The sequence below is a fragment of the Salvelinus alpinus genome, chromosome 19 (genome assembly GCF_045679555.1).
Source record: "Salvelinus alpinus chromosome 19, SLU_Salpinus.1, whole genome shotgun sequence".
NCBI lineage: Eukaryota > Metazoa > Chordata > Actinopteri > Salmoniformes > Salmonidae > Salvelinus > Salvelinus alpinus.
Window position 1 is genome coordinate 43,922,455 of NC_092104.1, and position 26,414 is coordinate 43,948,868.

At 42.7% G+C, this 26,414-nt stretch overlaps 1 protein-coding gene across 4 annotated transcripts; it reads right to left on the reverse strand.

Annotated features, from left to right (window-relative positions):
• Positions 1-690: 690 nt before the first annotated feature.
• LOC139545685 (riboflavin kinase-like) lies at positions 691-20,973 on the reverse strand. 4 transcript variants are annotated; one of them, XR_011669112.1, is made up of 5 exons: positions 20,458-20,971; positions 9,591-9,742; positions 5,221-5,323; positions 4,690-5,113; positions 691-4,480 (listed from the first exon to the last, which is right to left on the reverse strand). XR_011669112.1 is itself a non-coding variant. In XM_071353708.1 (4 exons), exons 1-4 carry the CDS (start codon positions 12,761-12,763, stop codon positions 4,962-4,964), a joined length of 411 nt encoding a protein of 136 aa, XP_071209809.1. In that variant the 5' UTR covers positions 12,764-12,857; the 3' UTR covers positions 4,487-4,961. The 4 variants fall into 4 exon arrangements, 3 of the variants coding, with proteins under 3 accessions (XP_071209809.1, XP_071209808.1, XP_071209807.1); XM_071353708.1 differs by lacking the exons at positions 691-4,480; positions 20,458-20,971 and adding an exon at positions 12,760-12,857 and having other exon boundaries at positions 4,487-5,113; XM_071353707.1 differs by lacking the exon at positions 691-4,480 and having other exon boundaries at positions 4,490-5,113.
• Positions 20,974-26,414: the final 5,441 nt, after the last annotated feature.

Below are 26,414 nucleotides of genomic sequence, written 5' to 3' on the forward strand. Positions count from 1 at the left end.
TGACGACTACTCCCTGACCCCTAACCTCCCCACTGTGTCGTTCTTTGGGGTGAACTTTGTGTTCCGGGGCAGCTCCGAGGAGCATCCCAAGCGCTTCATCATGGCCCCCATGCTCCTGGTGTCAGCCCCGGGTTCCGCTGTCTTCCTGTTCCTCCGCACGTGCTCCAATGCAGCACCGGTTTACCCCAGACTAAGGCCAGTGGCTACAAGAAGCTGGGCACAATCCATTGAGATTTTTGTCAGTCATTAAATGTATATCTCTGAATTTACACATTATTCTGGGTATGGGAAATTTTGTGCACAACCACATTAGTGAGCATTTCTCCTTTGCCAAGATGATCCATCCACCTGACAGGTGTGGCAAATCAAGATTCTGATTAAACAGCAAGCCCTTTTGTGGGGAAAAATTCATTCTGATTGGCTCCCCATTGGTTGGGCCTATGCCCTCCATTGGCTACACATCTGCCCAGTCATGTGAAATCTCATAGATTATGGCGTAATTTATTTATTTAAATTGACTGATTCTTATGTTAATTCAGTCAAATCTTTCAAATGTGATTTTTATTCAGTATGCTTGCGACAACCTAATTTCCTATGAGGCAGAAATGTTCTACTAGACACAACCTTAAAATCTATAATAGCACTGAAACCGGAGTGAGGTTGCGCAAGGAGTGGGAGAAAACTTGACAGTTGCATCTTTGAACATGTTTTAATAAGAATACAACGTCGGGCAGGATCATACAGTAGCAGGACAGAAGGATTATGAACGAGCCCAACACATACGACTGGTCCCTGAACACAGACCCATGGTTAACTGGGAAAAGACAAAACAGTTACATTTGCTGCTTTAAAAAAAAATCCAAAGCTATGACATGATGCTTCAATAACTACAGAATTCCATGATTTCTTACAACAGTCAAATGTATGCAATCACAGCTGAAAGGACTAGAAAATAACATTGTATTGGAGGTTGATTTGATTTGATTTGGGTAAATTCTTGGAAAGCATATCAATTATTTACAAGGATGTTTCTTATCCAGCTAAAGCACATTTTGGGAACAGGCCATTCTGCCATCCTACACTTAGTTTCTTTATAAAAGCAGAATACAAGTGAAAGAATAGTGGGAGAAGAAGCAGATGACCCTGGTTAATGACATTGGTCTGATTCTACTAAGCAAGGTCTCGACTGAGCTAGATGTTCCCCTTGTTTAATATGAGATAATGTTGGCTCAGGGTTGTGGTTTGGCGCCAAACTGGAGAGCAAGCCTACTAGTATTACTAACAGATGCCTCTGAGTACAGTTGCCTAAGCCAACACTAGTGCCTAGTACTTGATCAAATATAAGCCATGTTGTTTTGACAGTTTAATGAGCACTTCTAGCTGCACTGATTTATAGAACATCTGATTTATAGACAGTTATGTACATAGAGGACAAACACAACCAGACACAGCTGTAGTCCTACCAAAACCTGAAATCACGGGGAAACATTTCAATAGGGGTATGACCAGATGAAGAGCCACATAAATCAAAAACATATTAATAAACCAGCTACTGACCTGATGAACACAACCCTGGCCTTCAGAGTAATACCATTAAAAAACAGAACACTGGAGCTGGGGGAAACAGAGAAACATTAGAATGGCCCTTGTTGAGTCATGTTCTCTTACAGTATATTGTAGGTTTATAGTGGTGGCACCAAAAAAAAATTCACGGTCATTGTGTAGTGTTGTCTGTAATAATACAATATTTCTTGGGGGTGCTAGGCTCTCGAAGGGGCTTCAGCACATTCTTACCCCTCCCAGGAGGCACCCATGACTACACTACTATGGCGATAGCTAGCATTGCATGATAAGTGTACCAGGGGGGGCCCAGGACCAAGTTTGGGAAACCCTGCACAGGCTAATGACAGGGAAAGTCAGATAAGACAGACAATGAGCACACTGGGTTAACATTAACACAGATTCTGCTGTGTATAAGTTTGAGAAACCGTATGTATATGTTGGTCTATGTCCTTCTGTGGTACTAAGGTATAGTACTGCTAACCACTCAGGCATATAAGGTCTGGGGAACACAAAAATCCCTCGACAACTGGTGCCGAGTCCGTGTTCTAACTAAACAGTAACCATAAATTAACCAAGAGAAAACCTTCCCCTCTGGCCTTTTAAATGGTAGAGACCGATCCCCATCCCACATTGCATAGCTTTCAATACGTCATTGTTGAATACCATTTACTTATGCATATCAATTGCTTACCCCAGTACATTTTCTGGGTATGGGTGGAGGGGAATTTATGGTATCCTGCAATAAAAAAAGGCCATGACGTATTTTTTAAAGGAACAAAGGTCAAAATCTGAAGAGGAACATGGGGGGGGGTAGGGACAGGGAATATAGAATCGTATTCACAGATTTGGTCTACGTAAACATGAATATATTAATAACACCAGCCATATTGTTTCCTCTGCCAAAAGTATGGCAGAGGAACAGTGTCTCTCAAATACATTAAAATCTCAAATCACATGAGCTCACAATTCATTTTGAACAACTTATTATAAAGTGTTATGTATATGCTCGACACTGTCCACTTTGTCCTCTGACGAAATGACACAAAGAAAGAAAAACGCCCACATGCCCACCACATTCATCTGCAGAGAATCAGAGCCTTGGACTCAAGCCTTGTTCATATTGGCAGTTTGAAGTGACTCAAATCCATTTTGTTTTTTGCATATCCGATTTGAAAAGCTTTTTCCCCCCCTACAGTCTGAACAGCCCAAAAGCACACAGGGAATCAGATATTTGAAGCCACATTTCAAACCTTCATAGGTGGTTTGAAATCAGCTACAAATCTGATTCCGGGCCATGCGACTTGTCTGAACAGTCAAATCTGATGTACTTGCCCTCTTTTTTTAAACACTTATTTGGTGTGTTGCTTGCCAACTACTCGGTTGGCGGTTTTGACAAGAACATGTAGCTAACTAGCTTAATGGTTTACAAACAAATTAGTAAATGTGCTAGAACACTAAAGAGCTACCTAGTTGACTGCTGGGGCTAGCCAAAAAGGACTTGTTTTGAAAGTTGGATCATCTTATCCTTTGAGCTTTTAAAAGTGTTCATGCACTGATTTTGAACATTCAAAGCAACTGGGAAATGTTCATGGCAGGCATTGGTGTCACCTCAGCTTGCTACACAACTTCTGAGTGGTAGGAAGCATGAGCACCAACACCAATTAGCCTACCCCACTGCTAACGCACCCGCTGTCATAGTAACAACTTGCGGAGCCATGTCAGCAAATGACTGCGGTCTGAACACACAAATCTGATTTGGTCACTTGTAACTTGCTGTTTGGACAGTCCGTACTCCAAAACGGATTTGAAAACCAAAACTGATTTGAGCACTAAGGCCTGCAGTGTGAACAAGGCTTCAGTCTTCTCGTATACCATCTCAGTGGAATGAGGGTCCAAACAAGGTTTAGTCAGTAAAAACAAAATTCTGGACACAAAAAAATGCGGGAAACTTTCAACGTAGTTAAGTGGACCCATTAAAAAAAATTCAGACAGATCTTTAGCGTTAAATAAAACGGCCCTCATTGCTGGGGTGGGAGAATGCTGGATTTGACCAATGAGGAACTATACAAATTAAGAAAATCTGAAAACTGAAGCTGCATTCAAGCATGTCTTTAGCCAACCATGCAGTTTGTTTAGGTCAAATAAGAACATCAGTTTCTCAAATAAAATAATGCAGTGCTGTGTATAATGCAACTATTTAGCCTAGATCAAATGCAAGATATTGAGGACTTCTCTGCTTCAAGGCAGACATTTTGAATACACCCGAATATGAAAAGGAGGAAAAACTAAGTGCAAAGTCATGAGACTGAACACCAATTCTAAATGATACAAAATTACCATTAATTTCAAAAGGACATTTTGTCACATACGCTGGATAGGTGCAGGGAACAGTGTTTACCAGGGACAGCCATATTAGTACAGCGTCCCTGGAGCAAGTGAGGGTTAAGTGCCTTGCTTAAGGGCACCAACAGATTGTTCACCTCATCTGCTCAGTTATTTGAACCAGCAGCTTTCAGTTACTTGACCAACGCTCTAACCACTAGGGTGCCACCTTTAGCAGTGGGTTTGGTGGCACAGGGCTCCTCTCAACACACATTCAATTCCTGGAGTTGCACATTACCAGGATCATGTCATTAGGCACCAAACTTGTCCAATGCTGAAGTGTATTTGGTTATGTGCCCTAATGAACACGACCGTAGTCTAATGTAGCTTCAGGTCGGATACAATGACTGTAGATTTGTTGTGAGGATAGAATCTGGCTGAGGATTGAAAAAGTAACATATTGGCAGTATATATACATATATATATATATATATGAGAGAGAGAAAGAAAGAGAGAAAGAAAAAGAGAGAGTAAAAGAAAGAGAAAGAACGCGACAGAAAGAGCGCGAGAGAAAGAGCATAACAGACAGGAGAGCCTAATGTAACTTCAGGTCGGATACAATGACTGTAGATTTGTTGTGAGGATAGAATCTGGCTGAGGATTGAAAAAGTAACATATTGGCTGTATATATATATATATATATATATATATATGAGAGAGAGAAAGAAAGAGAGAAAGAAAAAGAGAGAGTAAAAGAAAGAGAAAGAAAGAGCGCGAGAGAAAGAGCATAACAGACAGGAGAGCCCATTAGTTGTCAACCACCCAGTCATTCAAACTGCAATGGAAAACACCCAAAGCAGTGTTTGGAAAAATCACTTGACTCTTTTTGATGAAGTAATCGTGGCACTCCTTAACTTCAGTGGTTCATGTTTGCGCCACACTAAAATACAAGCAAGGCCTCTGTCGGCCAGGTCACTAGGCCTAGTGAAGAATTACATTTGGATGGATACTTGTGACACCGACTTTACCGAGTGATGAGCAATGCGAGAGTGAACAACGTGTTGCATGATCAGATGTCAATGGTCCTTCATGATCTTGTTGGACGACGTCATGGACGAGCTGGCAGAGGCTCTGAAGAAGTTGTCCTTTTTGAGTTTGAGGTGTTCTGGGAGGTCCAGCTCTCTTTTGGCCTCCTCAATGTCATTGTTGATCGCTGCTATAAGGGCATCTGCAAACACAGAGAAGGGGTGAGAATGTGTGGCCTTAAGTCTGAGGATGGCTGTGTGTGTACAAGGATGGAGGAGCGTGTGTGTGTACACCAGTACTCACTCTTACCAAGTGAGTCATAGCTCCTCTCTGGACGGATGTATCCCACCAGGACTACACTGAGGATCTGTCCATAGAAATCGTCTTTAAACGTGTGGATCACATGAGTCTCCTGTAATACACGTCAATCAATAAAATGTCAACACTCAACCACAAGACACAAACATAGGTAACACCTTATCCTAACCAGGGTGAATCTGGTTGTTAGTGGTCGAGGGTCTAAAATTAAATAACCCACATTTCAAATCAAAGTGTATTAGTCACATGCGCCGACTACAATAGGTGAAATGCTTACTTACAAGCCCTTAAACCAACAATGTAGTTTAAAAATATATATAAAAACCAAATAAGAAATAGAAGTAGTAAGTAATTAAAGAGCAGCAGTAAAATAACAATAGAAAGACTATAGACAGGGGGGTACCGCTACAGAGTCAATGTGTGGGGACACCGGTTAGTTGAGGTAATATGTACATGTAGGTAGAGTTATTAAAGTGACTATGCATAGATCATAAACAGAGTAGCAGCAGTGTAAAAGAGGGGGGGCAATGCAAATAGTCTGGGTAGCCATTTGATTACATGTTCAGGAGTCTTGCGGCTTGGGGATAGAAGCCGTTTAGAAGCCTCTTGGACCTAGACTTGGCGATCCGGTACCGCTTGCCGTGCAGTAGCAGAGAGAACAGTCTATGACCAGGGTGGCTGGAGTCTGACAATTTTTAGGGCCTTCCTCTGACACTGCCTTGTATAGAGGTCCTGCATGGCAGGAAGCTTGGCCCCAGTGATGTACTGGGCCGTACGCACTACCCTCTGTAGTGCCTTGCGGTCGGAGGCCGAGCAGTTGCCATACCAGGCAGTGATGCAACCCCTCAGGATGCTCTCGATGGTGCAGCTGTATTCAAATACTGTTAGTATAACATGATCTGTTAGACACACTACAACAAAATGCACATAGCAAAATTTCTCATTTGAGGAATTCTATGGACAAGCAACACCAATAAATAGACATTCAATAGCAGTTAAACATAAATCAATCAGTATGGCACCAAGACAATCAAATTAAAAACGGCGTCATCCACCATACACATTCAATAACAATCAGTCGCAACCTTTAAAACAGGGTACCCCCCCCCCATTTATATATATATATATATTTTTTTAAACAGTTCAGACCTCTGGTAGTTAAGTCTTACTACATTGCAGGGCCTATGCTTCATACCTCAACGGAACTAGATGAACAAGCACAATCTTTGCGCTTGCCTTGAGTGCGCACGCGCTTTTGGAGAGGGAGTTCCAATGCTAGAGCGGCCCGTATTTAGTGCAGTGGTGGGCAACGGAAAGCAAGCTTTGCCAGATGATGTTTCTTCACGAGAGACTCCAAGGAAACCTTAGAATTTCCTTATACAGTGACTTCGGAAAGTATTCAAACCCCTTGACTTTATCCACATTTTGTTATGTTAGTCTTATTTTAAAATGTATTAGGGAAAGGGAAAGGTTGGCAGGTTAGATGACGCAGATAAGGTAGAGCTAGTCATAGGTCTGGGGCACTGCCTGCTGCTCCGTTACTGGGCGCCTTTCCCTTTTCCCTTGTGCTTGTGAATCCAGTTAGCCTCTATGACCTTGTGGGGATTTGCTGCTGCCTCACTCTTCAGGCGAGTGAGATGTGTGACTGGCTGACAGCGCGTCTACTCTGGGCCTACTTGCTGTATCTATATTCTCGTCAACGCACCACCTGTGCAGCAGCATTTGACAGGGGCTGCCCTCCATTGTTGTCGTCTCACTTGACTGGTTATTAGATAAACACAGCAACAAAATAAATGTCCTCTCACTTGTCAACTGCATTTATTTTCAGCAAACTTTACATGTGTAAATATTTGTATGAACATAAGATTCAACAACAGACAAACTGAACAAGTTCCACAGACATGTAACTAACAGAAATGGAATAATGTGTCCCTGAACAAAGGGGGGGGGGGGTCAAAATCACAGTCAGTATCTGGTGTGGCCACCAGCTGCATTAAGTACTGCAGTGCATCTCCTAGAGGTTACCCCATTCTTCCACCAAGGCACCTGCAAGTTCCCGGACAGTTCTGGGGGGGAATGGCCCTAACCCTCACCCTCCGATCCAACAGGTCCCAGACGTGCTCAATGGGATTGAGATCCGGGCTCTTCGCTGGCCATGGCAGAACACTGACATTCCTGTCTTCCAGGAAATCAAGCACAGAACGAGCAGTATGGCTGGTGGCATTGTCATGCTGGAGGGTCATGTCAAGATGAGCCTGCAGGAAGGGTACCACATGAGGGAGGAGGTCTTCCCTGTAACGCACAGCGTTGAGATTGCCTGCAATGAGCTCAGTCCGATGATGCTGTGACACACCGCCCCAGACCATGACGGATCGTCTACCTCCAAATCGATCCCGCTCCAGAGTACAGGCCTCGGTGAAACGCTCATTCCTTTGACGATAAGTGAGAATCCGACCATCACCCCTGGGGAGACAAAACCGCGACTCGTCAGTGAAGAGCCCATTTTGCCAGTCCTGTCTGGTCCAGCGACAGTGGGTTTGTGCCCATAGGCGATGTTGTTGCCGGTGATGTCTGGTGAGGACCTGCCTTACAACAGGCCTACAAGCCCCCAGTCCAGCCTCAGCCTATTGTGGACAGTCTGAGCACCGATGGAGGGATTGTGCATACCTGGTGTAACTCGGGCAGTTGTTGTTGCCATCCTGTACCTGTCCCACAGGTGTGATGTTCGGATGTACCGATCCTGTGCAGGTGTTGTTACACGTGGTCTGCCACTGCGAGGACGATCAGCTGTCTGTCCTGTAGCGCCGTCTTAGGCGTCTCATAGTACGGACATTGCAATGTATTGCCCTGGCCACATCTGCAGTCCTCATGCCTCCTTGCAGCATGCCTAAGGCACGTTCACGCAGATGAGCAGGGACCCTGGTCATCTTTCTTTTGGTGTTTTTCCAGAGTCAGTATAAAGGCCTCTTTAGTGTCCTAAGTTTTCATAACTGTGACGTTAAATTGCCTGCCGTCTGTCTGTAAGCGGTTAGTGTCTTGTTCATTAATTGTTCATTGTACAAGCATGGGAAACAGTGTTTAAACCCTTTATAATGAAGATCTGTGAAGTTTTGGAATTATCTTTGAAAGACAGGGTCCTGTTTCTTTTTTTGCTGAATTTACAAGTACAGGGTAATGATAAAGGTATCTCGGCAGAGCCTCCAAAGTAACACACCCTTTTCATAATCAGGGTAAAGTCTGGTTGATAGTGGTCTAAAAAGGGGTGGTCTTGGGTTGAAAATGAAATAACCCTAGGCGTGTACTCATTCCCAATTCAAATACCTTTAGAATAACCTAACCCATTATCAGACACTACAACAAAATGAACACAGCAATAGACATTAAACATAATCCAATCAGTATGGCACTAAGTCAATCAATAGACTTAGAGCTCACCCTAAACTACTTCGACACACGGTACTCACAATAGAAATTTCTCTGCCGCTTACTGAGTTGACTTCGTCGCATCTTCATACAGGACCAAGAGGAAACTCTAGAATTGCTAGAGTCGCTATCTGGAGAAGGGGATGTGATGGTGTGGGGGTGCTTTGATGGTGACACTGAGTTACTTGGAATTCAAGTCACAATTAACCTGCGTGGCTACCACAGCCATACGCCATCCCATCTGGTTTGCACTTAGTGGGACTATCATTTGTTTTTCAATAGGACAATGACCCAAAACACACCTCCAGGCTGTGTAAGGGCTTTTTGACCAAGGAGGAGAGCGGTAAAGTACTGCATCAGATGACCTTGCCTCCACAACCACCCAACCTCAACCCAAATGAGATGGTTAGGGATGAGTTGGACCGCAGAGTGAAGGAAAAGCAGCCAACAAGTGCTCAGCATGTGGGAACTCCTTCAAGACTGTTGGAAAAGCTTTCCTCGTGAAGCTGGCAGAGAGAATGCCAAGAGATTGCAAAGCTGTCATCAAGGCAAAGGGTGGCTACTTTGAAGAATCTAAAATATATTTGGATTTGTTTAAAACTTGTTTGCTTACTACATGATTCGAAATGTGTTATTTCATAGTTTATGTCTTCACTATTATTCTACAATGTAGAAAATAGTAAAAGAAAAACCCTTGCATGAGTACCTGTCTCCAAACTTGACTGGTACTGTAAATAAATAAATTCTAAACTTAAGTTCACAAAAATACAATTTGTTCTGCAATTTTGAGAGTCCAATAAGTTTTTTTTATTCATTTTTCAAACTTATTTTAGAAGAAATAGGGAATTATTTACGAAGTGCAGGGGTGCCAATATATTTGCCAACTATATTGGCCTATATACTTTTATAACCTATATGGGTGGGCGAGCTGGACTTGCCATAGATTTCTTGGCGTTGTTGTAGTAAGGGTTACAGCCGATGCTCATCACCATCTTGTGGATGTCCCCGGTGTCCACGCACGCCCAGCCATAGTAGATTCCTGTGCTGATGTCGCCAGGCAGGAGCTCCACCACAGAGTCTGTGAAGTTGGCTGATCAGAAGAGACATTAAAATGACATTACGTTACAGGGCTTGACATACATTTTTTCAGCCACTTGTCCTTCAGATACGTATTACTTTTTTTTTTTTTTTTACTTGTCCAAAAGCTGTAAAAGCTTGTGTCCCCCCCCCAAAAAAACAAAGTCAGTAACACCATGAGCCAAAATGGTGAATTTGTGAAGTACATAGGGGGATGTGAAATTATTTTCTGTACTTGCCTATAGACGATGTTATTGCCCCCCTAGCGGCCATCCCAAAAAAGGTTAACAAACATTTATTTTTTTAAGGCTGCTATGCATTTTGCTCGCATGCTAACGGTGGGATGAGAAGAAGCATGACTGACAATATATATTTTGTGGAGCCAAATCTTTTCGATTAGCTTATTCCACGAGAGGGATGTATAGTAACCTAGGCCCATCTGTGCCGAAGCGCGCAGATGGTGCAAATGACACAGTCAACCAGCCTCGCTGTGAGTCTTGTGATGGGTTAATTACCATCGGCTGCAGAGCAACTCCTCCCGACTTATTAGGCCTATGTTAACGTATGTGTTGTAGGTAAGTTGCACATCGCTAGTGTAACCGATGTGAAATGGCTAGCTAGGTAGCGGTGGTGCGCGTTAGCAGCCTTTCAGTCGGTGACGTCACTTGCTCTGAAACCTTGAAGTAGTGGTTCCCCTTGCTCTGCAAGGGCCGCGGCTTTTGTGGAGCGATGGGTAACGATGCTTCGTGGGTGACTGTTGTTGATGTGTGTAGAGGGTCCCTGGTTCGCGCCCGGGTCGGGGCGAGGGGACGGACGCAAAGTTAAACTGTTACACTAGTATATTATGGAAATTGGCCTAGGTCTAGCATGCATTAAATGACTTAATAGGCCAAGCCATAGTCATACCTTATGACAAGACACAGGAGGGTCCGCTATAAAAATAGAAAATCAGAGCTATTGGCCCAGATCATCCGACAAAAAACATTTTCTTACCAGATATTTTGCGGTGCTTGGTGAGAGACTCTTAGCGCCGTCTACACTGTTCTCTTGCTTTGAGGAAATATAACATTTATTGAAATGGCCTATTCCCATTTTATATTCTATTTACTCAATGCCCACCACTGCCCTGCCTGATCGGAGTAATTGTTTGATAGCGTTTATTTTTATTTTTTACTTGACAACTGAAATCTAAATTCTGGTTGCCCGACAAATGTATTATTTTTTTTACTTGCCCGGACAAGCCTTAATGTCGAGCCCTCCGTTAATCAATAGTATGAGTCTACAGTGAGTGCCCATTTGATCACCAACCCACTCATTACACCACAATAAAATGACTAACAAAGTCGTGACATGCAAGTCAACCTGTACTTGAAAAGTATTTCCATAGCTTTGCTTGTTGGTCTGAAAAGGTTGACTTAACTGGCAGTAGTCTTGACTAAGTCGCCTTCTTGATTTAGTAGTCTCATTCCATCAAATGCATTTCTGCCGGACCTTGTAAAAGACGCTTATATTATATGTTGGATCCCTTGAAGCTTCCTTGAATAACATTGAAAACGAAACAATTTATTCAGACCAGTGTTGAAGTACTCGAGTCTAGCACATGATTTCCATGACTTGTGAGTCGCCTTCTCGACCACTGGTGACTAGAACTTGCTTGGACTGGATAGGCTATGATAAGCAGACTATTAGCAGCACTAGATGCATAGTGCAGCGAGGGGTCTGGTCTGTTCAGCAGTGGTAAGGACACGCCACACAGCCTACATCAATGAGTGTGGGCAGACAGGCAGAGATAATCGCGCAGGCAACTTCTGCTTGCCTGTAACTAATCAGTCACCCGCCTTCTCGTTAGCTACCCTTAAGCCTGGTTCAGAAACAAGCGGCTTCACAAAATTTAAAATGATAGCATGGAGTTTAATAGTAAAACAACTGTCTCACTATGTTTGTCTCTCTCCTCGAGTATAGAAAAGTAGGCCATCGCTGAATTTGTCAGTGACAGTGTTCAGCCAGGGGTTGATTGGCAGTAGGAAGAACATCTTACGCTTCGCAGCTAGGCAACTATACTGATGCAGGTACCTTTTGCAGATGGTTACATGCGGTTGGACACATGGAGAGAATCATTTTCGCAGTATCCTCAAAACCGTGTCTTTTTGACACAACTGCTGACAGCTACAGGGACATAAACACAAAAAATGCTGCTTGGAGACAAGTGTCCACGATAGTAGGATTGCCAGGTCAGTTTAGTAGTGAGCTTGTGCTAGATGTGGCTAGTTAGCGTTAGCTAGCCTAGCCAATGAGGTGTGTGTGTGAAAGAAAGTCAAATAAATTATGCTAGTTACTACGCCTGATAACTTTACCAAATAATCATGTTTGAAAGAGTGTGAGTGTGTATGCTAGATTAATAGAAATGGTAGATACTACTGTACCCTTGATAATTTGGTCAGATAACCGTGTGTACAGTAGGTGACATGTCCATGATAGCTATCAAATAACTATAGTTATGCTAGGTAATGGTTTGGCTTATCATGTTCATGTCTATGTAGGAGGAAGTGCAGAGGACTCAGGGGCAGGTATCAGAGAGAGAGAAGGGCAGAGAAAGAGAAGAAGAGGTCTGGGTCAGCAGCTTCAGGCCAGCAGCCTTGGTGCTTCTGCCACATTCATTCTTTTCTGGATCCATTTATTGTGCCTAGGGCAACGAGTGGCAATTTGACAGCCAGACCTTCTACTACATCATCCACAAGTGTTGTTGCCACCGGTGCATCAAGACCCTCAACGTCACCTAAAAGTGCGACCATCGCCTCCATCGGTGCAGCGAGACCCTCTACAACGTCTACATCATCCACGAGTATGAACACCACCGGTGCAGCCATGGAAGATTAAATGGAGGAAGCACCTCTGGATCTAGGACCACCTGAGATTATTATGAACCTCACGGAAGTGACCACTGAGGACCTCGTTGAACAGGATGTGGCCGTGGAGAGAAACAGTCACACCAGGCGTCATCGGAGGTACCAGCCCCCAGATCCACTCAACTCATTTCAGCAGAGGCTCCTCCAAGCCGTCGAGAGGGATGCAGCCCAACCTGATTCTCACAGGAAGGAGGATGAAGAGACCCTCTTTGCCATGAGCCTGGTGCCAACCCTGAAGAGGCTGCCTCAGCAAAGAAAAGCAGCAGTCAAGGTTAAAATGTATCAGCTGCTTTTCGAAACCGAGTTCAAGGGTACGTTTGTTTTTCTCCACATCACAGGTAGTGTCATAAGTGTTGCGACAGTGAAATAAAGTAGGTCATTTTTACAGTATAGTCATGTAGGTTAATTGGTATTTCAGATCAAAGTATTAATAGGAGGCAAATGTATAGCTGTTGTTTCTGGGTTAGAAAATATCCTAAAACAACAGTTTGCTGTCTAAATATTTGCCTGTCACATTGATCTTTTGATCTGAAATACAAATTCCATGAGTAAACAGCAAGTATTACCAACATTACCACACTGTTCCTATATTTATGCTACTAACTACACAAGCAGTATTTAGTTAACATATCTCACCTTTTATGGTGTCATATTGTTAAGCTTGTGTGTTGTTTTTCTCTTTCCTTCCAGAGATGGAGTCCATTTAGCCGACCAGCTCACAGGAAGGACAGGAAGAGGAGAGGAGTTGTCTGGGTGTTGTTTTGACCTCCCTCATTGTACCTTTCTTTTCACACACACGTCAGTTCCGTTTAAATTCAAATTCATAAAGTAATTTGTTTATAAAGTCTTAGGATAGCATTCATTATTAGTGTTACATAGATTTCTGAATTGAAACTCATACACCGGAGAATCCACAGATGCTCTTGTTGGTCTCTTACGAGACTAAAGGTGAATATATTTCTTTCATTTAAAACCACTTGAAAACCAGGGTGTCGAAACTGTTTGTGAAGTTGGTCCATGACCCATTTGTTTGTTTAGCTGTGTTATGGCTACACAGTATTTCATTTTTTACAGAGACAGAGACACATACACCTCTTCTCCTCTCTGTCCCTCAGATCTCCAGTGCCCTGCCCTCTCTCTCTTTATGGGCATGTCTGAAGTCCCCCTACTACATCTAGGCTTTATGAGTTGTCCCTGTATCTGTCTGCAGTTGTGCCAAAAATACATGCTCTTGTTCTCTTACAGATTACAGGCTACACATTCATTATTATATATATTATTTTTTTTTCACACACACACCTTTCAATAGTTCTATTTTATTTTTATTTTTTATAAACACACATACCTGTCACGTTCTTTCCTGTACTTGAATACTTATTAATAAACAACTGACTATGAAAACATAATTTAACATCTCATTTAGACTTAATCTGCTTATTTCCTCCCTACACCTTTGCAGATCTAAGACGAGATGAAAGTAAAAAAACATTCTCTTCCTAATTCGTTTTTTTCCCACGTGTATTTTGTCAGGCCAGTGAACATGGTGGTAAACTGTACTATTTGTATGGAACCTTGGTTACCCTTTCCCTTTGTTATCATACTAACTAAATGTATGTCTTATAACCTTAATTAGTGCTCCCGCTCACCTGATGTACCATGCCAGGTGTGTATAATACTGACATTAATGGGAGAGGGAAGGGTTAAGGTGTGGTATTTACTCCCGAATTTCACTTAAATATAACTTCCAAATGAAGAGAGACAATGATACATAAAGTAATCTGGGGGAAAAATTCAACTTTATGGACAACAGTGGATGGTTCTTAAAATAACCTTTGTTACGGGGCTCTTAAAAGAGCAGTTACACTCCACACTGCCATGGGACTTCACCTGCTGGTGATGAGAAGTAGGTGGTCAGCTTCTCCCTCACCTAGAGTTCCTGTCTGGGGGCGTTGTTGGCACCTGCCCTGGTGACATCAGGTAGGTAACCATTTGGTGTGCCCATCTCCATCCGGAGCGGCTCCTGGAATGACCTCTGCAGGTAGTTGTGGAGAACACGTGGCCTTCACGCAGGCATCGACATTTGAGGGGCTGAGACCAAGCACTCTCCAATACATTCTCCACCGGGCTGCCAGAATCCCAAAGACGCATTCAACAACTAACCTTACCCTGGACAATCATTTGTTAAAGATCCTTACAGGCTTTGGCAATGGCAGCTGGCGTCCAGCGTAGGGCCTCATGAGGTTGGGACTTAAAGGGAAGGCCTTGTCGCCGACGTGGGGAACAGGTCCCAGGTCTTCAGCTCCAGGGAGTGATGCAGGTGGTGGAATCTCCAGGGTGCCATCCTGAAGTGCCTGGCCGAAGGCAGAGTCCCGGAGGGTCCCGCCATCACTTCCCTTGCCGTAAGGACCAACATCGACAACACGGAAACAGATGGCATCTACTACAGCCAAGAGTACAACTGAATATGTACCCATGTAGTTGTAGAATTGCGAACCTGAGCACAGTGGAGCCTGGATTACTACACGTTTCCCGTCAATGGAGCCAAGACAGTTGGGGAAATTCCACCTCTCCAGGAACTCGGCAGCGATGGCCCTCCAGTCTTCCTCCTTGGGGACAGGCATGTATTCACCAACCAGACAATCCCAAATGGCTTGTGCCACAGAGGGGACAATGCCTGCCACCGTGGACCGTCCAACTCGGAAGCTGAAGCCAATGGTCCTGTAGGAATCCCCTGTCGCCAAGAATCTGAAATATAATTCTAAATAATTATCAATATTGTGTGTAACTTGAATTCCACCCACATATTATACACACTTATTATACACACACTCATATAGCTACCTCATTACAGTTTATTATGCTCTAATTATATTGTAATACTCAACCATCATTAACAATGCTTTGAAACAGTACAATGAAACAGTCTATGACTATATCAATAAACTGTAGCCCAGGCCAACTCTACTCTTAGAAGGAATGGTACTATCTACTTAAAAGGGTTCTCCGGTTGTCCCCATAAGAGATCCCTTTTTGGTTCCAGGTAGAACCCTATTGGGTTCCATGTATAACATTTTCCCCAAAGGGTTATACCTGGAACCAAAAAAGGTTATCCTATGGGGAAAGCAGAAGGACACTTTTGGAACCTTTTTCTCTAAGAGTGTATGTGAGTCCAATAAGAATGTAATGAATGACTGTAACTGTCTTGAATAACAATGGGTCCTGGAGAAGACTAGCCTACCTTCATCAGGGCAGAAGGCACCTCAACTTTCTTTTCATTTGGTAACATTGCATAATTAAAAAAGGATTATAAACACACTTTGGGAAAAGTTATAGTCCTAATGAACATTCTGTAAAAGTACATCTGATATCAAATAGGGACTATTAACGAGAGCCCTTTAGCTAGCTAGGTTGCACATAAAAACAATGTATCAATCAATTATGGTATCAAAGGCTTTAAAAATGTACTAGAATGTAGCTTACCGGAGACAAATCGGCAGGCGTTCTACTGGGCTGATGGACTCCCGGTAGTTGGTATCCATCCGGGCGATCCTGGCTCCAACCATCTGGAGCAGGTGATCGAACTGGCTTCGGTCCAGACGAAAGTAACTTCGGAATTCCTCTCCAAACATTCGAAGCTCTTGAATGAGACGGTGTTACTACCCTGCCTGCTTTCGGGACTTTAACCATCTCTGGACCCACACAGACCTGCGCTTTCGGCGGGGCTGGTCCCGGCCCAACACCGCGATCAAGACCACCTTCCTCAACGTTGGTCTCATTGTTGAAAGAGCCTACTCTGCTATCTTGACTATTTATTATTGCATTTCGCGCCAAAACTGCATTTGAGGGAAATATATTATAGGCTCTCACAATTCATTTGTGGATGTCATCGAATAATTAATATACTTGGCAAATAAATGAATAATTTTTTAAAAAGAATTCTCCAGTCAAACTGTTTTTATTATGTAATCCCACATTTTTCTTACTGGATGTGTGCAACAAAAATTCAACATTCACATTTTGCTACTTTCTGTCAAGTCTACGCATACAATTTGATGCATACCTTCGATAACAGAACGCACTGCAACTGCCTCTGCAACACAATGCTGCAAGGCAAGCGCAGCGTTCCATTGGAAATGAATGTACTTCTGGTGTATCGAAACGCAATGACCCAGTCGGTATGTTCGAAGCAATAGCTTCAAGTGGTTTTGCATCCTATGTCATACAGGTGCTAAAAATATACTATTGTGTCCATGAGAACCAGGGCTATCACTCAATAGAAGCCATTGCAATCTATGGTCTCCACAGATCGATTTAAGTGAAAATGTCAATCAGAATCGGTACCAGAACCATGCAGGTCCCCTAAATTGGGGACTTTACATCTAAGACGTTAAGAAAGGTAGCTAAGTACACTACATAGCCAAAGTATGTTAACACCTGCTCTTCGAACATCTCATTCCAAACTCATGGGTATTAATATGGAGTTGGTCCCCCCTTTGCTGCTATAACAGCTTCCACTCTTCTGGGAAGGCTTTCCACTAGATGATGGAACATTGCTGCAGACTTGTTTCCATTCCACCACAAGAGCGTTAGTGAGGTCGGGCACCGATGGCCTGGCTCGCAGTCGGCGTTCCAATTCATCTCAAAGGTGTCCGATGGGGTTGACGTCAGGGCTCTGTGTAGGCCAGTCAAGTTCATCCACACCGATTGACAAACCATTTATATATGGACCTCACTTTGTTTTGTCATGCATTGTCATGATGAAACAGGAAAGGGCCTTCCCCAAACTGTTACCACAAAGTTGGAAGCACAGAATCGTACAGAATGTCATTTTATGCTGTAGCGTTAAGATTTCCCTTCACTGGAACTAATGGGCCTAGCCAGAACAATGAAAAAAATACAATTATTCCTCCACCAAACTTTGCAGTTAGCACTATGCATTGGGCAGGTACTGTTCTCCTAGCATCCGCCAAAACCAGATTCGTCCATCGGACTGCCAGATGGTGAAGCGTGATTCATCACTCCAGAGAATGCGTTGCCACTGCTTCAGAGTCTAACGGCGGTGAGCTTTACACCACTACAGCCGACGCTTGTCTTCAGAAACAGGTCTCGGCCATGGAAAACCATTTCATGACACTCCCGACGAACAGTTCTTGTGATGACGTTGCTTCCAGAAGCAGTTTGGAACTCGGTAGTGAGTGTTGTAACCGAGGATAGGCAATTTTTACACGCTACCCGCTTCAGCGGTCCCGTTCTGTGAGCTTGTGTGGCTTATCACTTCGCAGCTGAGCCGTTGTTGCCCCTAGACGTTTCCACTTCACAATAACAGCACTTACGCTTCGAACACACCGACTGCGTCATTGCATCACTGCTGCATAACATTTTGCGCAGCTAGGCAACTATACTGATGCAGGTACCTTTTGCAAATGGTCGCATGCGGTTGGACACATGGAGGAGAGAATAATTTTCGCAGTATCCTCAAAACCGTGTCTTTTTGACACAACTGCTGACAGCTACAGGGACATAAACACAAAAAATGCTGCTTGGAGACAAGTGTTCACGATAGTAGGATTGCCAGGTCAGTTTAGTAGTGAGCTTGTGCTAGATGTGGCTAGTTAGCGTTAGCTAGCTAACCTAGCTTGCTAACCTAGCCAATGAGGTGGTCGTTGGTCTCATTGTTGAAAGAGCCTACTCTGCCTATCTTTACTATTTATTATTGCATTTCGCTCCAAAACTGCATTTGAGGGAAATTATATTATAGGCTCTCACAATTAATTTGAGGATGTCATCGAATAAATAATATACTTGGCAAATAAATTTATAAAAAATGTAAAGAAATTATGCAATGAAACTGTTTTTATGTAATCACAAATTTTTACTGAATGTGTGTGCAAAAAAAAATCTACATTCATATTTTGCTACTTTCTGTCAAGTCCACTCATACAATTTGATGCATACGTTCGATTTATCGAACGTATGCACCACACAGAACGCACTGCAACGCAATGCTGCAAGGCAAATGCAGCGTTCCATTGGAAATGAATGTACTTCTGGTGTATCGAAACGCAATGACACAGTCGGTGTGTTCGAAGCGTTACTGTTGACTGAGGCAGCTCTAGCAGGGCAGAAATGTGACTGACTTGTTGCAAAGATGGCATCCTATGATGCCTACGGCCATTCTACTGCCAATGTCTGTCTATGGAGATTGCGCGGCTGTGTGCAAGATTTTATACACCTGTCAGCAACAGGTGCAGCTGAAATAGCAGAATCCCCTAATTTGAAGGGGTGTCCTCATCCTCTTGGTTATGTAGTGTACCTTTAACATGTCAAATGTTTCAGGCAAGTCCACTAGCTAGCTAGTAAAATAGTGCAACTTGGCTAGGTAAGATAACTTATCTAGTTCGTTCATTAAGTGATAATGCCCCAGAAGCCGGTGTTTGGAGGATATATTGGCACGTTTGCCATGGCTTCTCGGGAATTATCCCTTTTATAATACGGGTTAACAACATATTCAAATATGGTTGACATTTTCATCAAAAGCTATATTTTATTCATATAATTTCATCCTTCCACAATATATAGTCCCGACACAAATCTAGGGTTGCTACCCAAGCCGGCTGCTTGTTCGTTCTGTCGGTTCGGTTGAGAGATGCGACCCAGTCATTCAGTCTTTGTTTTTCCATTGCCATACTGTCTGGCAACGTTCTTAACCCTTGCTTGCTAGCTATACACTACAGTAGTAGCTGTATTTGTTTAAACTGTTTTCTAGTGACATTTAACAATGGAGGCACGATTTCGCCAGGCATAGAAAAAGTGCTCTCTCGTTAGGACACTGTTCAGAGGAGCTAGCTAACAACACGGCTAACACAAACGTCAAACTGAAGCTGGAAAGACTGCAAACCAGCTGCACTTAGTTTAACATTTTTTATGGACATTTTGTATATATATATATATCCATAAAAATGAACTGATTCGTGATGTCGACTGACTGAGAAACGCAGCCTGACTCGCTCGTCCCGACCCCTACATGTTCATTACTATGCGACAGTTGGAGACCGAATTTTAATATTGAAACAATGTTGCAAATGTCGGAGAAACAGACAGTAAAGTTTATACAAATCGCAGCCGTTAAACTAAATGCTAGTCTAAAAGAAATGTGAGAATGTCTAGATGCTTTCTATAGTGGAGACCAAGTTTTTACTTCCCTGCCTGGGTCGATAATCCAGGCTGTATCACAACCGGCCGTGATTGGGAGTCCCATAGGGCGGCGCACAATTGGCCCAGCGTCGTCTGGGTTTGGCTGGTGTAAGCGTCATTGTTAATAAGTAACTTAGTTCTTTACACACTTGCCTAGTTAAATAAAAGGTTAAATTAAATAAATATTAAAAAATAAAAGGACAGTGGATTGCGCAGTCAGATGGAACAGAGTAAATAAGCATTTTAACGTCATAGATTTAGCCAGTGGTCATTTGTGGAATAGACACCGGCTGGAACGCGCTTTTAACCAATCAGCATTCAGGATTAGACCCACCCGTTGTATACCTGTAGTTAGTTAACTGTTTCGCGCATGGATTTGTTTTACTGTTTGCCCTTTTAAATTATTTTCTGTCATAGTAGAGCCAGCTAAAATACTAAATTAACTAGCTAGCTAAAGTGCTAGCGCGATACAAGGCCTATATAATCTCTAACTAGCTGCCAACAGCAGTAACGTTAGCTATCTAAGCAGTGAAGTCAAATCATAATTATCAAATCACATGCCGGTGAAGCATAACGTTAACACAATCAAACATATTTAGATGATACTGTTAGCTACGTTTAACATTACCTGTGAGAATCCCTAGTTCTTTGCTTCCTCGCCCGAATCCTCGAACGACTTCCCCCCGGCAGAAATACGGAAGATTCTTCATGTCTGCTCTTTTCCAACTGGAGACGACTTTCAACAAACGTTAGCTAAATTGTTAGCGAGTTGTGTAGTTAGCTACCTAGTCAAGCCTACAGTCTCTAAAAAGCGTGCTGTAACGTTAGCTAACTCGATACACACTGGTGAGGATGACCTCGAAACGAAAGACAACTAACCACTGACAACCGTAGGAAGAGATTCTTCTCACGCAATTCCAACAAGGACCACAGTTCGTATTTTAATGCTTATTGAACGGCGAAAATTACAGAACAATTCATTTAGCTAAACTAGCTAGGTAACGTTAGTTTGAGATGCTTTGGTCAAGTACCTAGCTAATTTGGGCTATTTCAATTTGTAATTGAGGTCGACGCTGCTCGGTGTTTTTCTAATTTAGCCTACGTGAATGAAGTCGACGATGCTCAGTGGTTTGCTGCAATCTGGTCTCAGAGCATATCGTATTATTTTGTACGTACCTCTTGTTGGTCGGTTTAATCAGCAGTGAGCGTCCAACGTTTTGGTGCATTACCGCCACCTACTGTAATGGAGTGTGGGTCAGAGACAGGGAGAAACTAAACCTACCTGCCAGCCCTGTTGCCATAGTGTTAATATCTACTCAATATATTCGTTAAAATCATTTCCTGTAGCCCCTTCTCCCTTATACTAGATCTCAGCCTCTCTTGTACTATAAGGGATTTGCATCAATTCAAATCTGGTATCAGGACAAAATGTGATTGAGTCACCGAATATACTTTAAGTATTTTTATTAAACTCAAGCGATAAATGGTAAATGCAATTTTCGTATATACGGGTTCACTGTAACACCTCGCAGGGTAGAACAGGGAACTGGCAGGATGTAAGTAAACATCTGTTCTTATACGGTGATAGACGTAGTTCCAACCCGTCTGTTGGCCTATCACAGTAGAGGCTGAGCGTGGTTTAAACTTTGCTCAACCTATCGCCGGCGCTCAGACTGGTCCCAGCCTCTTGGCGCTCCTTGGTGTCCGGCGCTGTTGCTGTGTAGATTACGCTCCCACACACTGGAGACTGAGGTCAGACAGATCTGTAACATTGTTTGAGCCACTTGCACCTGCATAGAAAGCACACTGTTCTCGCTCAAGGCTAACCACAGCTTCTCCGCACACTATCTGGGGCACAATGTTACTTTCAGCACACACACACAGACACCCAGGCGCCCAGGCTAACAGTTGCTAATATTATATCACATGTGATATAGCATTGGGTTATAGGGCAATAAACACAAATCCTAACAGTACGCTGTGATACTACCCACACTGTAGCAATACATGCTCCACAGTCTCTGTTTCCTGGCAATAATCACACTTTCCTATCACATTTAAAGTCTTATTCATGCGGCTTTAATCTTGTAAAATAGCCTACTCTCTTCTATCCCTTCCTGCCACCCTCCCCTCCCCTCTGTACTTAAATAAATGCCTGCCCTTAGTATCGCAATTCTACTGTATGTAAATCCGAGACACTCCATTTATGTTACGTTTCATATGGTATGTATTAATGTCCACCACTAATTTCGTTTATGTTACAATTCTTAATATACATTACAAATTTGCAAAACATACAATATGCTACTAATTTGCAAAATATACAATATGTTTTACGAATTTGCGAAAAGTATAGTATGTTACAAATTATAGCTAGGTCACTAACATTAGTTAGTTGGCTAACGTTAGCTATGGGTTAAGTAACCATCTGTCTATGTAATCATACCAAACATAACATATCAAACTAATGTCGAGGTCCGGAATTACGTTTACTATGCTACGTCTAGTCTATGAGACCAGGCTATTTATTTAGGCTAGCTTCTAGCCATAGCCCTTGCACTGGAGAGCTGTGTGTTACCACAGCCAAAGTTAGCGTTTTGGTCTTACTTTAAGGTTAGGGTTGTACATAAGGTTAGCAGTGTGGTTAGGTTTAAAATCACAATTTAAGAAGACCAATTGTAGATATAGGCGGGATTTACGACTTTGTGGCTGTGGTAACTAGTGACGACCTGTGCTTAGTAGCTAACTGACCTCTTACCCACCCCACGGCTCTCATCCAATGACTGCTCTCATCCATCATGTAGCCTCCGCCTCTTTACCTCTATGCAGCTCCACAAGTGCTTGGTCTCAAAGGTCGACAATGTTATTGAGACATAGTATGACGAAGGCGTATAATACATCAGAATTTAAGTTGAAATTATTTGATTTCTCCTACATGGAGATGACTCTGTAACCTTCAGTTTACTAAAAAATACATTCAGGACAGTAGGATTACCAATCTCACGTCCATTTTCTACATCAATTATTCACTGAGTAATAAACTACAAGGTCCTACACAAATATGCCACTAGATGACGCTGTAAAATGAATGAATGCGCCTAATCCTCTATGAATGAAATTGCATAGACCAGGGGTAGGCAACCCTGTTCCTGGAGAGCTGCAGGGTATGCCGGATTTTGCTTCAACCGACCTGGAAGACCAGGTGTGTTGAATTTAGTCAATCACTGAACTGATCCATTAGCTCAGGTGGTCAGTTCAATGATTGACTAAACTCAACACACCTGGTCTTGGTCTATTAAAGCAAAATCCTGCATACCCTGTGGCTCTCCTGGAACAGGGTTTCCTATCCCTGGCGTAGGCCTATTTCTATTTACATAGAGCATCTATACACTGAGTGTACCAAACATTATGAACACCTGCTCTTTCCATGACAGACTGACCAGGACCTTGTTTCAGAAAGTGTGTTTAGTGAAAACGCAAGTCAGTTGACTCAGAGTTGAAGGAAACTGTGTTTCCGGTTTCACAAAACCAGTTCAGCTTAACTCTGAGTCAGTTACTATGGCAACATACTCCATGAAGTTACCCTGCTCCCTGGCAGGTTTTCAACTAACCCTGAGTTTCTCCTCTTTAGCTGAAGCCTGAGGGAGGTGTCAGACATGGCATGTCCTTTTCTTGAAGAGCCACTTGACATAGAAGCACAAATACTCTGCAGAAATCTCCTTCAGGACAGGATCAGACCCCGCTTGGATGTTTTATCATTGCCTGATTATCTGTTTGAGCGTTTGTTTTTCTGCACAATCGATCAATCATCTGAACAATATTCTCAGCCCTCATATCGTTCACATGACACATCGTGGACAGGCTCCCAGTTCAGAACAAATTCTTTGTGTTGCACTTAGTTTTTTTGCCAACGGGAGTTTATTTAACATCGGTGACGCTGAGCATTTTTCCAAGGCAACTGTCTGTCGTGCTGTCAGAAATGTGACTCTTGCACTGAAATATTCACTGTACAATTTTGTGGTGTCCCCAAGTCACAGACCCACAAGACTCAAAGAAGAATTCCACATATTTGCAGTTATCAGTCAAAGCAACCATTAATTTAGTATGAAGCGTTGAGACTTGAAGTACTAATCAGTTCATTTGATATATTTTAGTGTTTCCAGGTGTGATCAGCAGCATAGATGGCACTCCTATTCCACTCACAGCTCCTTCAGTAAATGAAGATGTTAATAGGAAGTCTTTCCACACCATTATTGGGCAGGTAGAACTAAATAGTAGCCGTTAGCATTCCAAATGAAAGAAACATAGCTACTGCAGCTAATTCCAGTTCTGCACTGTGCAGATCATATGTGATGCAGCCCACATCAGCAATGTGGAGGCGAAGTGGCCTGGCTCTGTGCATGACTCGCACATTTTTCACGAGTGTACACCGAGCGCGTGGTGAGTTTATATGTTATTTTAATCAATATTTAGTTTCCTCCTTTTGCAACTGAAACTGTATCCTTGTATTATCATAGGAGAGTTCGATGGTTACCTGCTCGGTGACAGGGTACCCCTGCCAGCACTATTTGATGACCCCTTACCCTGATCCTGAGCCCGGCCCGCAGCAACGTTATAACTTGGCTCACTGCAGGACACGAGCCAGGGTAGAGATGACCATTGGGATGCTCAAGGCCTGGTTCCAGTGCCTTCATAGGCTCAGGGTCACCACAGAACGGGCATGTGACATTGTGGCATGTGTGATTCTCCACAGCATTGCCACAATTGGAGCAGAACAATGTCCTACTCAACCAGTGAATGATCCTGATCACCCTGCTGATGCACAAGATGGAATAGACATAATATGCAACCATTTCTGATTGACCCGTCACCTCCCCGGTGTCAAAGACAATATGCCTTTCTTTTTATGAAGTATTCTTTATTTCCTGCAAGTACAAAATGCAGTAGTTAATATTTTTTTATGTTGTTCAAACAAGTAAAACCATCCACCTGTGTGCACCTCACCCACCTTGAACTGATGCTCCAGCAGTTGTATTTCTATTTTCATCTTTACCATCTGCAGCCTTGTGGTCAATTTCTAAATTACATTTTTCAATTTGTTTCTCTAAGTACACCTTGTACAGCTTTTTCACAGGGAGCTATAGGAACACAAATTACATTGAATTTCACAGTTCCAGGTCTACTTTGTATCATTGTAAGTCATGGGCCAATGCTGAACAACATCTTGTTGTGCTGTGGAAGTCTTCCTCATTGTAATTTCCAGCATTGCTCTGTTAGAGAAAAAGAAGGTGCAAGTTTTATTATGGTACAACACTATCAGCAACTGTTAGATGTATCTCCCCTCTCTGTAGCAGCTGACAAGCTGTCTTCATCATCCTCCTGTAATGAAAAATAACAATTTTGTTGTTCTACTCTAACCCATTATGAAAAATCTGTGGACTATTAAGAGTACTTACAACTGCATGGAGGTCTGTTATGGCAGAAGGCTCCACCAGACAGATTACAGATTACCATCAGTAACTGACGAAGATTAGACAGTTCAATTATAACTTTACCCAGAAAAGTGCCCCATCTAATTTGAATTTTGTTTTTACAACAGTGTGCAGGCCACATCACAATTTTTCAAATATATGACTGTCACCTTAAAATAGATTGTGATGTCTGAAGGACAACTAAGTATCTGAAAAAGTAACAGCAGTCAATTATAAAGAATTGTACCACTACAAGAAAATCAGTGTGCCAAATTGTCTAAGATAGTGATGCCCACCCACCCATCTGAGGTAACACTGGCAAAAGGATGAATGTACATATATCATTAATTTGAATAACTAACCTCTAATGTAGGCCCTTCTGTCCTCGGGGGGGGGGGGGTGATTGGTTCAGATGAGCTTCCTCCAGAGATGCCTTCAGCAATAGGTCGCCCACTGTTTTGACTGGGGGCCACCTCTCCAGCCTCTGAGTGGTGGTGGACCCCCACCTGTTTTTCAGCCCTCAGCCTTTTTTCTATTGGCTATAATGGAGGTCAAATTTGAACATGTCCAGTAAACACAAATGTGGATACTTGGATGTATAAAGGCATTTATGTGTCACTTTAAAATAGACAATATGAAATACTGACAGTGTTGGGATGGCTGAAAGTCATTTTTCTTTGCTTAGAAAATTTCACTAACTATTTAAATATATCACATGTTGAATGTAGCCACTGAATGCTGTTTAATTAGGTAGGGTAGGCTAAACATCACAATTGCTTGTAATTAAATTATACCTTCTGTTTGAAGTACATTTTTATATTTCATCTTCAGTTGCTGCCAAGTACATTTTGTGCCTGTTGGGTTGCACCTACACACACACACGTGTATAACACTCGAGAAAACTTATTTTCAGTTAATACTCACGCATTGACTCGGTCAGCAATTTTCTGCAATTACAGCTCGCGTTCTTTTGCTGCTGTATTGATTTTTTCTTAAATATATACTCATATTCTGCATACGCATTCATTAATATTGCTCACGCCACTGGGGCGAAATAAGCGGTTTGAGCCCTTTTTTATCCTGTTTCCATGATGAATCATGTTATCTGCGTTCC